General features: G+C 44.5%; 1 protein-coding gene across 1 annotated transcript in view; it reads left to right on the top strand.

Annotated features, from left to right (window-relative positions):
• Positions 1-17,153, top strand: part of TTC21A (tetratricopeptide repeat domain 21A) — a 294,579-nt gene that overhangs the window by 155,227 nt on the left and 122,199 nt on the right. Inside the window, 2 exon segments of the mRNA XM_030198073.1 lie at positions 2,843-3,081; positions 10,489-10,561. Of these exon segments, the coding sequence (XP_030053933.1) occupies positions 2,843-3,081; positions 10,489-10,561 (312 nt within the window).

The following is a 17,153-nucleotide window of genomic DNA, read 5'->3' as shown; positions in this document are numbered from 1 at the left end:
TTGGCTCAGGCTACTTGCTATGTGAATATTCCATCACTGTTTCATTATTGATACCAAGTATTACATATTAAGGGCATTTGCTGTAAACTCTGTTTTAATTCATTTATCCAGTCCTTGCACATAGTTTTGCTTTTGAAGCCCAAAGGTGAATCCTAAGGGTGGTTGAACAATTAGGTACAAACTGTGTTGTTGTATGTTTGTTTTTAACTTTACTTGTTTTAGACTGCTTTGGGTCCTGCTGATCTGTACAAACTGAGTGGAGTGGAACAAGTAGATGTGAATCGCTTGTTTACTCTTTCCAAAAATACTAGGACTAGGGAGCTTACAAAGAAGTTACTAAGTAGTAAATTTAAAATGAATTGGAGAAAATATTTCTTCACTCAATGAGTAATTAAACTCTGGAATTCATTGCCAGAGAATCGGGCTCATTTTCGAAAGAGAAGGACGCCCATCTTTCGACATAAATCGGAAGATGGAAGTCCTTCTCACAGGGTCGTCCAAATCGGTATAATCGAAAGCCGATTTTGGACATCCCCAACTGCTTTCCATCGCAGGGACAGCCAAAGTTTAATGGGGCGTGTCGGAGGCGTAGCGAAGGTGGGACATGGGCGTGCCTAACACTTGTATTGTCCTCGACCCATAATCGAAAGAAACAAGGATGACTTTACCTGATCATGTTTTTCTTACGACCAAGGCACAAAAAGGTGCCCAAACTGACCAGATGACTACCGGAGAGAATCAGGGATGACCTCCCCTTACTCCCCCAGTGGTCACTAACCCCCTCCCACCCTCAAATATCTTTAAAAATATTTTGTGCCAGCCTCAGATGTCATACTCAGGTCCATGACAGCAGTATGCAGGTCCCTGCAGAAGTTTTAGTGGGTGCAGTGCACTTCAGGCAGTGGACCCAGGCCCATCCCCCCCACCTGTTACGTTTGTGGAGGAAACAGCGAGCCCTCCAAAATTCACCACAAACCCACTGTACCCACATGTAGGTGCCCCCCTTCACCTATAAGGGCTATGGTAGTGGTGTACAGTTGTGAGTAGTGGGTTTTGGGGGGCTCAGCAAACAAGGTAAGGGAGCTATGTACCTGGCAGAAATTTCTGAAGTCTACTGTAGTGCCCCCTAGGGTGCCCAGTTGGTGTCCTGGCACTACAAATGCTAGCTCCTTCCACGACCAAATGGCTTGCATTTGGTCGTTTCTGAGATGGACGTCCTTGGTTTCAATTATCGCCAAAATCAGAAACAACCAAGTCTAGGGACGACCAAATTTAATGAATTGAACATCCCTGATGGTATTTTCGAAACGAAAGATGGACGTCCATCTTGTTTCGAAAATACGGGTTTCCCTGCCCCTAGATCGGGACGTTTTGCGAGGACGTCCATATGAAAACATGGACGTCCCTTTCGAAAATGCCCCTCAATGTGTTAAAAGCATTTAGCTTGGCAGGGTTTAACGAGCAATTCTTATTACCCCACACTGGCCATGGTGAATATGGTTTCCACATCTGCTCTATCTGTCAAGGGATCATCCAGTTTCCTCGGTAGATGACAATTGGATAGTAAAACTCCTTTAAATATTTGGTAAATGTTCTTGTCTGCTACTCATGTCCTGCTAAAGTACTGAAAAACCTTCCTTCACACTTTTTATCTGTAATTACCAACTTAATCAATTTTTGTTGGAAGGAAATATGCCAAACCAATTAGGTCATATCTTGTTAATGCCTCTACTGAAGGGCTCCAGTGTAGATGTTGTTCTCTGCTCCACCTATAAACCAGTTGCTAATATACCATTCTTGGGTAAGACAATAGAAATGGTGGTAGGGATAAAATTTCAGGTCTATCTATCTCAGTACCAGATACTAGATCCTATGCAGTCAGGATTCCATCCTAATTATAGTACAGAGACAGTATTACTAGCATTGATGATGATTTTAAGAAACTACTTGGACATGCAATTGGACTTGTCGGCAGCTTTTGATCTGGTCAATCATGAAATTCTTTTAGGAAGGTTAGCCCAAATTGGAATTAGAAACAGTATTGAGGTGGTTTTCTGGAGTTTTACAACACCAAACTTTACAAGTTACTTGAAATAAGTCTATTTCGAAGTCATGGCATATGGCACAGGAGTACCACAGGGATCTCCACACTCCCCCATTCTTTTTAATGTATATTTAGGCAGACTGCAACAAGTGCTTAGTCCTTTTAAGATTGAATACTTCTCGTATGCTGATGATATTTCCTTATTGTGGAAAAAGACCTTCAGGATACTATTATTCTGTTTACTAGGGTGTTTGATAAAATCTCCCAGTGAATGCTTTTCAATGATCTAAAAATCAATCCTGACAAAACAAATATCTTATGGATGGGAGGTAAAGATGTGCAGGTACCTCAGTCCAAAATTGGATTAGCTACTATTGAAATATCACTTCACACTAATATTAATATCTTTGTTATTTCTGCTGGTGGCAAAATATTGGGAGAATAAATTAACTAGCCATAGAAATTTATTACATTTGCATCTTACCCCCCACCCCCTTTTACAAAGCCGTGCTAGCGGCTTCCAGGTTGGTAATGGTGACACAGCTCACTGAAAGCAGCTTTGTAAATGGGGGGGGGGGGGGGGGGGGTTGTAGTTACTTAGGGCCCCACTAAAACTTAGTGTGCACTAATCGTGTAAATGCCCATAGGAATATTATGGGCATCTACATGGTTAGCGTGCGCTAAAAATGCTAGAGCACCTTTGTAAAAGACCCCCTTAATAAGTTCCAATTTTGCACTGAAGATCAGCTTTTGATTATGAAGTCAATTGTGTTATATATATATTTTTTAATATTCCAGCATGAAGCTACTAAAGTAATGCAGGATGCCATTCATGAATTTAGTGGAACTCCTGAAGAAATTCGTATCACGGTGGCTAATGCAGATTTGGCCCTTACGAAAGGGGACACCGAGACAGCGCTAAACATGTTGAGGAACATCACACCTAACCAGCCATATTATATTGAGGTTAAAGAAAAGATGGCTCAAATATATCTGCAGACACAAAAGGACAAGAAACTCTATATTGGATGCTATAGGTAAGAATATTTAGCATGGCACAAGTTAAATTAACATAGTTTTTGTAGCATTTTAGGATCATATTCATAAGCAGAACACTTCTATAGCAGAGTGTCTGGTAGGATCCTATTATAAAAAGGAACAAAGGCACCTACCTTTATAGAATACTCGCCTAACCGAGTATATATGTGCTTATTTAGTCTATACATGTAGCCATGGTGCTGCTATTGTTTTTACCTTGTCAATGCAAAAGCCAGAATGCAGATTAATCAGTTATCTGCTACACTTGTGGCATGACTACAGACCCTAGGGGATAAATGGCTTTTCTGAAGAAGCTTTATATAATAAAATACATGATGCATAAAAAAGTATGAAAGAACATAATGCATATTTTTAAAGTAATTAAATTCTATTGTTAGTAGAAAGTGTTGGTTATGCATTAGAAATAATAAAAATATGCTTGGTGTTTGGTGGTAGTGCTGTGCATTGTCAGGTAGAGCTTTGGGTCTGATAACTGGGTGAAACTGCCTTCTCTTCCAGTTTGCTGGCACTGTGGATGCTGATGAAGCAGCTTTCACAGCATTTGGTGTGAAAGGAATCCCAATCACTGACCAGGGCCGCCAAGAAGGGGGGACAGGGGGGACAAAATTCCCCGGGCCCGGGCCTCCGTCGCTCCCTGGCATTGAACTTAAGCGCCTCACCTTCGAAAGCGCAGCAAGCAGCGGCAGACCACTCCTTCCTTCCGTGTCCCGCCTTCGCCTGACGTAACTTCCGCAAGGGCGGGACATGGAAGGAAGGAGTGGTCTGCCGCTGCTTGCTGCGCTTTCAAAGGTGAGGCGTTTAAGGTCAGTGCAGAGGGCCCGGGGGTGGAGAGAGGGCCCGGTGGCGGGTGGAGGGGGGCCCGGCGACCTCGGGTGGGGGGGGGGGGGGGCGGAGGCGGTCTTGTCCCGGGCCTGGCCCAGTCTCTCGGTGGCCCTGTCACTGACCTAGAGTAGTTGCATAATTTAGGTCTCATCATTATGGGGGTTTCAGAAGGAATCTTGGAGCTTGGCCCCTGCCTAGGGGCTTTCACTTGGGGATGCAGGGGAGGTGAAGGGGGAGCACATTTGCTCCCAAGAATGACACAAGTGAGTGGGGCCACACAACTATTCCTTGAAGGGTCCAGCTCTCAATCCTGAGCCCTCACTGCCACACTCTCTTCTCCCACCTCCATCTAAGAGTTGTACCCAGGACCCAAATTAGATAGCATGGCACAGGCATATGTTGTGAACCAGTGAGTAGAAACTGGCATGGATTGGCATCTCTTACCTGAGGGGTACAGTATGGTTGTTAGCTTTCTGTTTGTGTGGTTATGTTTGTTTCCTATTTTAAATTGTAGTTCTTTCTTTTTCATTGTTTTTATGAGATTGTAAACTGCTTTGCCCTGCTAGACTGTTAAAGCAGTATAGAGAGTTTGGAACAAATAAAAAAATAAGTTAGGTGCAAGCACTTATGGCAGCCATACAGCTGGTGCAAATGCTTACATTTAAATATCTTTTTAGTCCTCTTTTCTACAGATATAAAGTGATGCTACTCCGGGTTTTCACTTGGAATGTGGGAGGGATTTAATAAGGGGGAAAAATCCTGTGGTGCCTAATCCAAAAAATAGTCTTCTGTAGCCATGCTTCAGGAAACGTATCTCACTACTTCAGAATGCAAAAAGTTGAACACATGGTGGGTAGGTGATTATATAGAAGCGCCTACAGTTAGTAAGAAAGCTGGAGTTATTATACTTCTTCATAAACATCTCACAGTAGAAAATATTTAGGGGTATTCATACCACGGGATCTTTCACAAAATGTATCAAATAAATGTGACTAAGCTGTTTTTGGATACATGTACCAGGTTGCAAATGTGGCAGGGGCATCCTCTCTCATTGGGTCGTATTGCTCTGTACAATATAATGATTATACCACGCTGGCTGTATATTTTCCAAATGCTGCCCCTGTACCTTAGCCGCAGGGATGAAAGAAGGCTGAACTCATTATTGCAAAAATTCTTATGGAAAGGAAAGAAGCCACTCTGCATATACCTGTGGAGTATGGTGGACTAGGCCTGCTGAGTCTGCGACACCTAATTATTGCGAGTGGCATGAGACATATTACAGTTTGGTTTAGAAACACGCAGGACTTTTCAGCCCCCACTTTTGAACTTGCAATGACCAAGGGAATACATTTCAGCTATTTGCTGCATGCAGCGGGTGGGGGTGAGGACTCCTCTTTATGTGTCTCCTCTATAATCCCCACAGCCAGAGCGGTTTGGCAATGGGTCTGCAGGCACCACCATTTCAATCCAAAAACTACTCCCTACTTGTCTATTTGTGGCAATCCGGCCTTCCCTGCTGGCACTTTGTATAATGCTTTTCGAAGATGGAAGCGGAAAGGGCTGATATATATACAGTGGGGGAAATAAGTATTTGATCCCTTGCTGATTTTGTAAGTTTGCCCACTGACAAAGACATGAGCAGCCCATAATTGAAGGGTAGGTTATTGGTAACAGTGAGAGATAGCACATCACAAATTAAATCCGGAAAATCACATTGTGGAAAGTATATGAATTTATTTGCATTCTGCAGAGGGAAATAAGTATTTAATCCCTCTGGCAAACAAGACCTAATACTTGGTGGCAAAACCCTTGTTGGCAAGCACAGCGGTCAGACGTCTTCTGTAGTTGATGATGAGGTTTGCACACATGTCAGGAGGAATTTTGGTCCACTCCTCTTTGCAGATCATCTCTAAATCATTAAGAGTTCTGGGCTGTCGCTTGGCAACTCGCATCTTCAGCTCCCTCCATAAGTTTTCAATGGGATTAAGGTCTGATGACTGGCTAGGCCACTCCATGACCCTAATGTGCTTCTTCCTGAGCCACTCCTTTGTTGCCTTGGCTGTATGTTTTGGGTCATTGTCGTGCTGGAAGACCCAGCCACGACCCATTTTTAAGGCCCTGGCGGAGGGAAGGAGGTTGTCACTCAGAATTGTACGGTACATGGCCCCATCCATTCTCCCATTGATGCGGTGAAGTAGTCCTGTGCCCTTAGCAGAGAAACACCCCCAAAACATAACATTTCCACCTCCATGCTTGACAGTGGGGACGGTGTTCTTTGGGTCATAGGCAGCATTTCTCTTCCTCCAAACACGGCGAGTTGAGTTCATGCCAAAGAGCTCAATTTTTGTCTCATCTGACCACAGCACCTTCTCCCAATCACTCTCGGCATCATCCAGGTGTTCACTGGCAAACTTCAGACGGGCCGTCACATGTGCCTTCCGGAGCAGGGGGACCTTGTGGGCACTGCAGGATTGCAATCCGTTATGTCGTAATGTGTTACCAATGGTTTTCGTGGTGACAGTGGTCCCAGCTGCCTTGAGATCATTGACAAGTTCCCCCCTTGTAGTTGTAGGCTGATTTCTAACCTTCCTCATGATCAAGGATACCCCACGAGGTGAGATTTTGCGTGGAGCCCCAGATCTTTGTCGATTGACAGTCATTTTGTACTTCTTCCATTTTCTTACTATGGCACCAACAGTTGTCTCCTTCTCGCCCAGCATCTTACTGATGGTTTTGTAGCCCATTCCAGCCTTGTGCAGGTGTATGATCTTGTCCCTGACATCCTTAGACAGCTCCTTGCTCTTGGCCATTTTGTAGAGGTTAGAGTCTGACTGATTCACTGAGTCTGTGGACAGGTGTCTTTCATACAGGTGACCATTGCCGACAGCTGTCTGTCATGCAGGTAACGAGTTGATTTGGAGCATCTACCTGGTCTGTAGGGGCCAGATCTCTTACTGGTTGGTGGGGGATCAAATACTTATTTCTCTCTGCAGAATGCAAATAAATTCATATACTTTCCACAATGTGATTTTCCGGATTTAATTTGTGCTGTGCTATCTCTCACTGTTACCAATAACCTACCCTTCAATTATGGGCTGCTCATGTCTTTGTCAGTGGGCAAACTTACAAAATCAGCAAGGGATCAAATACTTATTTCCCCCACTGTATATAATGCAAGCTATTTCAGTGGATGGTCGCATTAAATCATTTGAAGATTTGCAGCACCAATATTCTTTGACCCCTGCAGACCTCTTCCATTATCATCAGCTAAGGCATTCTGTAGCCCTGGGAGGCATTAACCGAGGATGTACAAGAGGAACTGGCTACTGCCTTCTCCTTCAGAGCGCAACAAAAAGTGACCCTATCATTCCACCATAGATATTTAAGAGACACTGCCCTGGAACTGGATTTTGCCAGATATGCCGCAATGTGGAGTACAGACTTAAGTGTTCTGCTTTCATCAGATTTGTTTCGAGCCCACATACTATCCTTACGCAAGGTGTCGCAGATTACATCTCACTGGGAGCTGCAATATAAGTTTGCCTTGCGCCTTTTTATATCCCCACGACGAGCCTTTCACATGGGCCTATTACCAGATGTAGCCTGCCTAAAATGTGGTGGAGAGGGGGCAACTTTGGGTTTGTCCAAAGATTGTGCATTTTTGGAAAATCCTTGTGAAACAAATTTCTGCTCTCTGGTCAGTTGGCTGGCACTACGATCCCTTTCTGCTGTTTGGCCAACCTAGATTGACATCACCAGTACCTCGAGGATGTCGAGAGTTCATCCTGTGAATAGTCTTAATAGCAAAAAAGGTGATATTAACAGAGTGGCTGACTATGCATACCCTGACAATCCAGGGCTGGTGAATCCGAATGCTATCTCTCATGAGACTGGAGAGGTGTGCAATCAGCTCTTCTACCCCAGCTGAAGCCTTGCGATTTCGCCAAAGATGGCATCCTCTCTGGGAGACCCTTACACCTGCAGCGAGAGGAAGTTTAGTCAACTTGTAGAGACTGCCTGCAGCTATGTGCACTTTTTGATGTCCATTCCAGCAGTAGGAATTGGGATAGTTGGTGGGGGGGAGGGGGAGGGGTTGAAGGTTTCAAGGGGTTAAACTGTAACATTCTGATACATAGTAGCATAGAGGGGCATAATAGATCTATTTTGGCGGCGGCGCAACAGCTGGCCGGAACAGTATTATCGAAAAAGATGGCCGGCCATCTTTTTTTCCGATAATGTGGTTTAACCCAGCGAAATCCAAGGCATTTGGTCATGGGAGGAGCCAGCATTTGTAGTGCACTGGTCCCCCTGACATGCCAGGACACCAACCGGGCACCCTAGGGGGCACTTCTAAAATTTTTTAAAAAATACAAAAAAAGCTCCCAGGTGCATAGCTCCCTTACCTTGGGTGCTGAGCCCCCCAAATCCCCCCAAACCCACTCCCCACAACTCTACACCAATACCATAGCCCTTATGGGTGAAGGGGGGCACCTACATGTGGGTACAGTGGGTTTGGGGGGGGGTTTGGAGGGCTTAACATTTACCACCACAAGTGTAACAGGTAGGGGGGGATGGACCTGGGTCTGCCTGCCTGAAGTGCACTGCACCCATTAAAAACTGCTCCAGGGACTTGCATACTGCTGTCAGGGAGCTGGGTATGACATTTGAGGCTGGCATACAGGCTGGTAAAAAAGGGTTAAAAAAAAAAAAAAATTTTAGTGTGGGAGGGGGTTGGTGACCACTGGGAGACTACGGGGAGGTCATCCCCCATTCCCTTCGGTGGTCATCTGGTCAGTTGGGGCACCTTTTTGAGGCTTGGTCGTGAAAATAAAAGGACCAAGTAAACCCGGCAAAATACTGATTAACGTCGCTTTTTTTTCCATTATCCGCGAAAGCCGGCCATCTGGTAGCTACGCCCATGCCCGCCCATGTCCCGCCTTCGCTATGTCCCCTTGAACTTTCGCCGGTGAGGCGACGGGAAAGCGGCGATGCTGTAAAAAAGCCACTTTCGATTATGCCGATTTCGCCGCTTTTGAGAGATCGCCGGCCATCTCCCGATTTATGTCGGGAAATGGCCGGCGATCACTTTTGAAAATAAGCCTGATAGTAACATAGTAGATGATGGCAGAAAAAGACCTGCATAATCCATCCGGTCTGCCCAACAAGATAAACTCATATGTGCTACTTTTTGTTTATACCTTACCTTGATTTGTATCTGCTATTTTCAGGGCATAGACTGTAGAAGTCTTGCCAAGCACTAACCCCGCCTCCCAACCACCAGCCGCGCCTCCCCCCCCCCCCCCCCCCCCCAGCTCTGCCACCCAATCTCGGCTAAGCTTCTGAGGATCCCTTCCTTCTGAACAGGATTCCTTTATGTTTATCCCACGCATGTTTGAATTCCGTTACCGTTTTCATTTCCACCACCTCCTACGGGAGGGCATTCCAAGTGCTGATTATAAGTATAAGTTGTATAAGTGCTGATTATGGCATTAATAAAAATGATTTGAAACATAAATAAAATAAGTGGGGATAGGCTCAGGATAAAGGGATTGAAGATGAGGTAGTAATTTTTTCTGACACTTTTTATTGAGCATCAACATTCACCAGTCTCTTTACGTTGCTATCTAGAAGCATCACCCCCAGGCATTAGAGAGCTAGTGCTCTTGAGGGATGGAGGGGGAATTCTGGAAGTATTGTTAACTTTCTATTAATAATGTAGCTAGTGAAGTCTGACACAAGCTGCTTTATTCATTTTTCATAATAGTGAGCTACTTTACATGATTTTGTTTATTTATTTTAGTTAATAAAACTCATATTGTATACAGTACCTTTTTCCTGGTACCCAGCCATCCAACGAGGTTTACAGCAGTTAAAGCATAGAATACTACAAAATCAACAGACATACAATACATAGAACATAATCTAGGCACCATGACATTTTGCTCCTTCATATTATGCTGTGAAACTGGCAAATAATTCAAGTTATTGCTATAATGCAGTTTAGGAAAGAAAGCCCTAAACATATACCTGAGGCAACTGAAGGCCAGGTGATTTTGTCTGTAGGAGCATCATAACTGTAATTGGCTATGTTACTGCTGAATACGACCCCCTTGGGGCTACCTATCATCAAAGAAAATATATTTTCTTACCTGTAACTGTTGTTCTTTAATAAAGACTGCACGTCTGCCTGTTTAAGAACTGTTTCTTACTATATGTGTGTGTGTATATGTATATTTAAGCTATATTATATAAGCAACTGAGGCACTGTACTGCTGTGATATATGGGAAATTCCTGTTTGCTTAAAGCTTGGGTAGAAACATCTAGAAGAGTCCTTTGATTCAGCAAATGACAGATGTGACATGGCACATCATTTTGGCATTTTGTACTGCTGTCATTCAAGAATCACAGATACAGACAAGCTATTGTCTTTTCTCATCTTAAGAGCAATTTAACTTCCTCAAGACTTTAGTTTCTCTAAATTGCTTTTAGAATTCTGGGTTTATTATATAAAACTGATCTTCAGATTGTAAACTAGTTCAATCTTTTCTTTTTTTTTTTACAGAGAACTATGTGAACATATGCCAAGTCCGCAGACTAGTCTTCTTTTAGGAGATGCCTTTATGAATATTCAAGAGGTTCGTATTAGTTTGTTGTATGTTATAAAATGGTAGGTAGAAACCTGAATTGCATTATGAAGGTTCTGCTCTATACCAATGCAATGGTGTGAGTCATACTTAAATGCTGTAAAATAACTGAAATATTTTTGGGGTGTATCTGATAGCTTTTCCATTTTTCTATTTGCTCCAGCTCAGCTGGAACTAGTGCTGGGGTTATGGCTCAATGAGCCTTCATTCACAGCTATCTAGCAATTTCTTAGTGTGGTCATTGCAACAGTGTTCTGAGGGTTGGAGCCATGTATTATGGCTTCTTCTGAAACTCTGTACTGTGGTCTCTAAATCCAGCCTGCTAGTGAAGTCCTGATTAATAATTATTCCCTCCACCTTGTAAAGGGGGGGGGGGGGGGGGTCCGCTTCCTCCTCTTGGGTGGAGCCAGCAAGCTTGCGGGGCTCCCAGAGTTCCAGGACAGAATGCTGCTGATCCTGGGACTCAGGGCCAAAGTATTTTATTATCAAGGTAATTTCATACCAAAAATCATAATATATTCTTCAAAACAAAAGGTACAGCCCTCTTAATATAGTCTTCAAAAGAAAAAGGTACAGTCCTCATAAGTTAATCTTCAAAAGAAAAAAGGTACAGTCCAGGTCCCCAAATCGCTCAGCTCCTCAAGACCTCAGGTCTTCTATTAGGGCATTAGCGTTCCCTTCCCCCTCCTTCAGAAGGGTTTAGTAAGAGTTCAGCACACTTCTAATATAGCACAACAGTTCAGAACAAATCTTCATGGACAGTCTTTGCACATCAAACCAATACCACAGATCACCTGCCTTTTCACGGCACAGAGGGAACCCTGTAATGAGCAGGATTGGTAGTTTCTCCCACCTCTCAGCACCACGCCCAGTGTGGCCTACTCCACTGCCTTCAAGTGCTGGGCAGGGCAACCTTTGAATTCTCCCACTCCATGGTAGCTGGCTCCTCTCCCTTAGGCAGCTCTAGTGACAGGCTACTTCCTTCCTTCACATACTCCATGGAATCTCTCTCTCCATTTGCCTCCCCTCTCTCCTGGTGACTGAGAGCCTCCAGGAAATCTGCTCTCCCCTTCTCACAGCTGGGGGAAATTATATACTGATGGCAAAGCCAGGGAAACTGAGCTTCATCCTTCCCTCTCCCTCTAGTGGGGAAGGAGTAACAGGCTCACCCTGCCTCGAGCCATTGCTCCCCCTGCTGGGGCTGGGAATCCATTCCATTTTTTTAGGTCTACTGTCTTCTCTCATTCTTGCAAGGACTTCTTGGACCCGTAGTTCTGGGCTCAATTGCTTCACTGGGGAATCTCTGGGGCTTGCCTTGTCACAACCTTCACCCCTATGGGTCCCTCCATGAAACAAATCTTCAGATCAATCTCCTGGAGCTTTGGGTGATCTGGAACGCTCTAAAGGCTTTCAGAGATTGGCTGTCTCATCAAATTATTCTAATTCAAACAGATAATCAGGTTGAAATGTATTACACCAACAGGCAGGGGGGCACCGGATCTCGCCCTCTGTGTCAGGAAGCTGTCCAGATGTGGCATTGGGCTCGCCAACATGGCATGTTTCTCCAAGCCACTTATCTGGTAGGCACAAATAACACCCTGGTTGACAGACTGAGCAGGATAATGCAACCACACGAGTGGTCTCTAAATATGGGTGTAGCCTGCAAGATCTTCCAAGCATGGGGCACCCCCTCGGTGGATCTTTTTGCCACTTAGATCAACCATAAAGTCCCTCAATTCTGTTCCAGGCTTCGGGCCTACGACAGACTAGCATCAGATGTATTCCTTCTACATTGGGGGGCAGGTCTTCTGTATGCTTATCCTCCGATACCTCTAATGGGAAAGACTTTGTTGAAACTCAAGCAACACTGCAGAACCATGATTCTGATCACGCCGTACTGGCTGCAGCAGATATGGTTCCCTCTTCATCTGGAATTGTCCTCTGAAGCACCGTGGAGATTGGAGAGTTTTCCGACCCTCATCACACAGAATGAAGGGTCGCTTCTACATCCCATCCTCCAGTCTCTGGCTCTCATGGCTTAGATATTGAGAGCTTAGAATTTGCTTCCTTGGGTCTTTTGGAGGGTGTCTCCCGAGTCTTGCTGGCTTCCAGGAAAGATTCCACTAAGAGGTGTTATTTTTTTAAATGGAGTAGGCTTGCCATCTGGTGTGACAGCAAGGCCGTAGATCCTCTTTCTTGTTCTACACAGACCCTGCTTGAATATCTTCTACACTTATCAGAGTCTGGTCTCAAGACCAACTCCGTAATTAGTCACCTTATTGCAATTAGTGCTTATCATCAGCGTGTAGAAGGTAAGCCTGCCTCTAGTTGTTCACTTCATGAGAGGTTTGCTTTTGTCAAAGCCCCCTGTCAAACCTCCACCAGTGTGATGGGATCTCAACGTCATTCTCATCCAGCTGATGAAAGCTCTTTTTGAGCCACTGAATTCCTGCCATCTGAAGTACTTGACCTGGAAGGTCGTATTCTTGGTGTCTATTACTTCAGCTCATAGGGTCAGTGAGGATCAAGCCTTAGTAGTGAATGCACCTTATACTAAGTTTCATCACAACAGAGTAGTCCTCTGCATGCACCCTAAGTTCCTGCCAAAGGTGGTGTCAGAGTTCCATCTGAACCAGTCGATTGCCTTGCCAACATTCTTTCCCCGACATCATGCCCTTGTACACCTTGGATGGCAAGAGTGCGTTGGCCTTTTACATGGAGCGTACGAAGTCCTTCAGACAGCTTTTTGTTTCTTTTGATCCCAACAAGATGGGGGTCGCCATCAGGAAACGCACTATATCCAGTTGGCTAGCAGATTGCATTTCCTTCGCATATGCCCAGGCTGGGCTGACTTTTTAGGGTCATGTCACTGCTCATAATGTTAGATCCATGGCTGCGTCAGTAGCCCACTTGAAGTCAGCCTCCATTGAAGAGATTTGCAAGGCTGCAACATGGTCTTCAGTCCACACATTCACATCTCACTATTGCCTTGAGCAGGACACCCGATGCGACAGTCGGTGGGCAGTGAGTGCTGCATAATCTGTTTGGGGTCTAGAATCCACCTCCACCCTCCTAGGCCCATTTTATTCTGTTCCAGGCTGCATTCTCATCTAGTTTGTATATAGTTTCAGGTTAATCTGCGTTAAGTCCTCCCAATTGACCAGTGTTTGTTTTTTTGGGTGAGACTGGGTGCTAGGGATTCCACACTTGTGAGAAGAAGCAAGCCTGCTTATCCTCGGAGGTATTCTCTGAGGATAGCAGGCTTCTTATTCTCACAATCCTGCCCACTTCCCCTTGGAGTTGTCCTTTTTATGTTTTATTTGGTTTTTTTTTTGCTTTTGTATTAAACTGAGTCGGCGTGTTCTCTGTGTGGGCAGGAAGGCACTCGCACATGCGTGCTGGAGCACTGCTCACACTCCAAAAAGCTCTTGATTTTTCTGTGGCATATTTGCCGAACTGGGCAACACGGGAATAGTGTCTATGCACTTGTGAGAATAAGAAGCTTGCTGTCCTCGGAGAATATCTGCTACAGGTAAGTATCTTCGCTATACATGTGTAAGTATGGATTTCAAGGCATGCTCTGGTTGGGCCTTCAAGCTATACAGGTATTCCGGATTCTCCAAGGACAAGCAGGCCTTATTAGTCTCACATCTGTGTGACATCATCTGATGGAGCCTGGTGCGGATGCTGACTAGCAAGTACAGTGAAAAATCGAGCAGTATCCCACCATGCATGAACTGGTGCCCTTCCCACCCAATGTGTTGGTCCTCCAATCCTAGGGCCCTGTTTATCGTTTCTAGCGCATGCACTAATGCTAGAGACACCCATAGGAATATACGGGTATCTCTTACGTCAGCACGTGCTAAAAACGCTAGCATGCCTTGGTAAACAGGGCCGTTATTTTTTCCGCGGAGCTGAGAGGATGTGTTCTCATGTTCTCTCCATCATGCTGCATTAAAGACTTGTACCTTCCCGTGTGGGTTTTTTGTTTTATTTTTATGTATTTTTCTCTGTTTACCTTTTTCCTCAACCCCTTGTATTTTCTTAGAATGTTTTTGTCTTTTCAAGTTTTCTTAGGTTTTTTTTTTTTTTAGGTGTGACTGTGAGGTTAGGCCACAGCCCTGGTCTAAATTTGAACACTGCTCCTTTTTTCTCAGTTCAACACTGGGGAGTTTAATTTGGCCGAGGTTCTTTTCTCGATGTCACAGAAGACACCCCACCACCACCACCACCACCACCACCACCACCAGTGGCTTATTTATTTATTTATTTCCAAGACTTTCTATAGTGCTCTGATGTGCAGAACAGAGCAGTGTACAGGCTAAATGAGGAAACAAGAAAGGAACTCCATTAAAATATAGAAAAGCAAGCAATCACACCAAGGGGGAAAATAAGAGAAGGGAAGAAAGGGAGAGGAGAAAAGAGGGTAGGCAGCGTACACAAATACAGTTAGCAAATTCAATTGCACTGTTTGTCCATAAGTTATTTGAAAGAGGTGTGCCCAGCGTAGATGGGTGATTTCCTCTAGAGACCTACGCAATTAATGCATCAGGTGCCTTGGGCCAGATCATGATCCCTCTTATTGTGATCTCTATTTAAAAATGCAGGTGAGAACTCAGTGATTGAGACTGGCTCAAATGGAGCATCTTTTTGGCTCCTCAAAAGCTAGAACATCGACTTTGGCACTGGTGCCATCAACTTCCATGGTTGCTCTGACTTTGATATCCAGAGAGAGTGCATCGGCATCAAGTGGGTCTTCACCTGCCTCGACACTGGGCGCTAATTGCAGGCCCTAGGACTGGTCAGCATCAGATCTGACACTGTGAATGCATATGGATTTGACATCATCCTCATCGGCACCGGGGGTTCAAGGCTCTATGCATCGGGGGAAGCCCAAGAAGCATAAGCATTGGTCTTCCTCGACACATGATGCTGGAAGCATCAGGACATCAGATCCTCCGTTACCCAAGAAGCACTGGCACCAGGAGGAGCGCTCCCTCTCATAAGAGCATAAGAAGAGCCAAACTGGGTCAGACCAATGGCCTATCTAGCCCAGTATCCTGTTTCCAACAGTGGCCAATCCAGGTTATAAGGAACTGGCAGAAACTCAACGTTCCATGCTACGAATCCCGGCGTAAACAGTAGCTTCCTCCATGTCCATCTCAATAATAGACTATGGACTGTGCTGGGACCGCTGCTTTTTAATATATTTATAAATGATCTAGAGATGGGAGTAACTAGTGAGGTAATTAAATTTGCTGACGACACAAAGTTATTCAAAGTTGTTAAATCACGAGAGGATTGTGAAAAATTACAAGAGGACCTTACGAGACTGGGAGACTGGGCATCTAAATGGCAGATGGCAAGTGCAAAGTGATGCATGTGGGAAACAGAAATCCAAATTATAGCTACGTAATACAAGGTTCCATGTTAGGAGTCACCAACCAAGAAAGGGATCTAGGCGTCGTTGTTGATGATACATTGAAACCCTCTGCTCAGTGTGCTATGGCGGCTAAGAAGGCAAATAGAATGTTAGGTATTACTAGGAAAGGAATGGAAAACAAAAATGAGGATGTAATAATGCCTTTGTATTGCTCCATTGGAGGGAATTTCATAGAAAAGATGTGCTATCCATGGGGTTGTAAATGAATCATTTGACAGACTGTGGTGTGATGGAATTCTGGAGCAGAAGAGGAGACACTTCTTGTTGCTGTCTGTCGAGAAGAGATCTACGACAGGAGTACTCCAGGTATGAAAATTTTCCTTATTGAGATCATTTATGAGTACAAAGGACTCTGCTCAGTTTGTCGGCTAAGGAATTCTGAATGCCTGGAATGTATGATGCTATGAGCCATGAGTTCATGGAGAGGAGAGTATTGAAGATGCAGCAGGTCTCAAGGCAAAGAGTGCGGGATCCCGTGCCTCCATGTTTGTTGAGGTAAAACTTTGCTACCTGGTTGTCTGTATGAAGAAGGACGGTTTTCCCCCAGAGAAGCTTTTGGAAGACTTTGATTGCATAGAAGACTACACAAAGTTCCAGGATGTTGATGTAAAGCATTTATCTGTAATAGACCAAGTTCTTTGAGTGGTATGGTTTGGTAGATGAGCTCCTCAACCTATGGGAGAGGCATCTGTTGTAAGTATGATATTGTGAGGAAGAGGTTTCAATGGAGCTTCTTGAGAGAGATTGGGTGGATGAAGCCTCCAGAGAAGAGCTGTGTCACAGGTTCTGTCTGAACTGAACTCACTGTTGTTTGAGGCACCATTGAATGGGACTCATCTTCAAACGTGTGACAGTGATAACCACTATTGTGACAGTGATAACCACTATAGTTGCTGACTTGTGGCCTAAAAGACGAAGAAATGTTCTTGCTGTACATGTTCATGCTGGCAGGAGTTGTGAAGCTAGCTGATGAATTGCTTGAGCAAGGGCAGAAGGTAGAAATGCTCGAGCTTGTGTTGGGTCTAAGACTGCTCCGATTGATTGAATAGCTTGAGAAGGAAAGAGGACTGATTTTTCTTCGTTGATGATGAATCCTAATCGTTGAAGACTAAAAATGGTTAGATGGAGATGTTGTAACAA

Source organism: Microcaecilia unicolor, chromosome 1 (assembly GCF_901765095.1).
Source record: "Microcaecilia unicolor chromosome 1, aMicUni1.1, whole genome shotgun sequence".
Lineage (NCBI taxonomy): Eukaryota > Metazoa > Chordata > Amphibia > Gymnophiona > Siphonopidae > Microcaecilia > Microcaecilia unicolor.
Note: the sequence above shows the minus strand (reverse complement) of the source record. Positions and strands in the feature narration are given on the sequence as shown.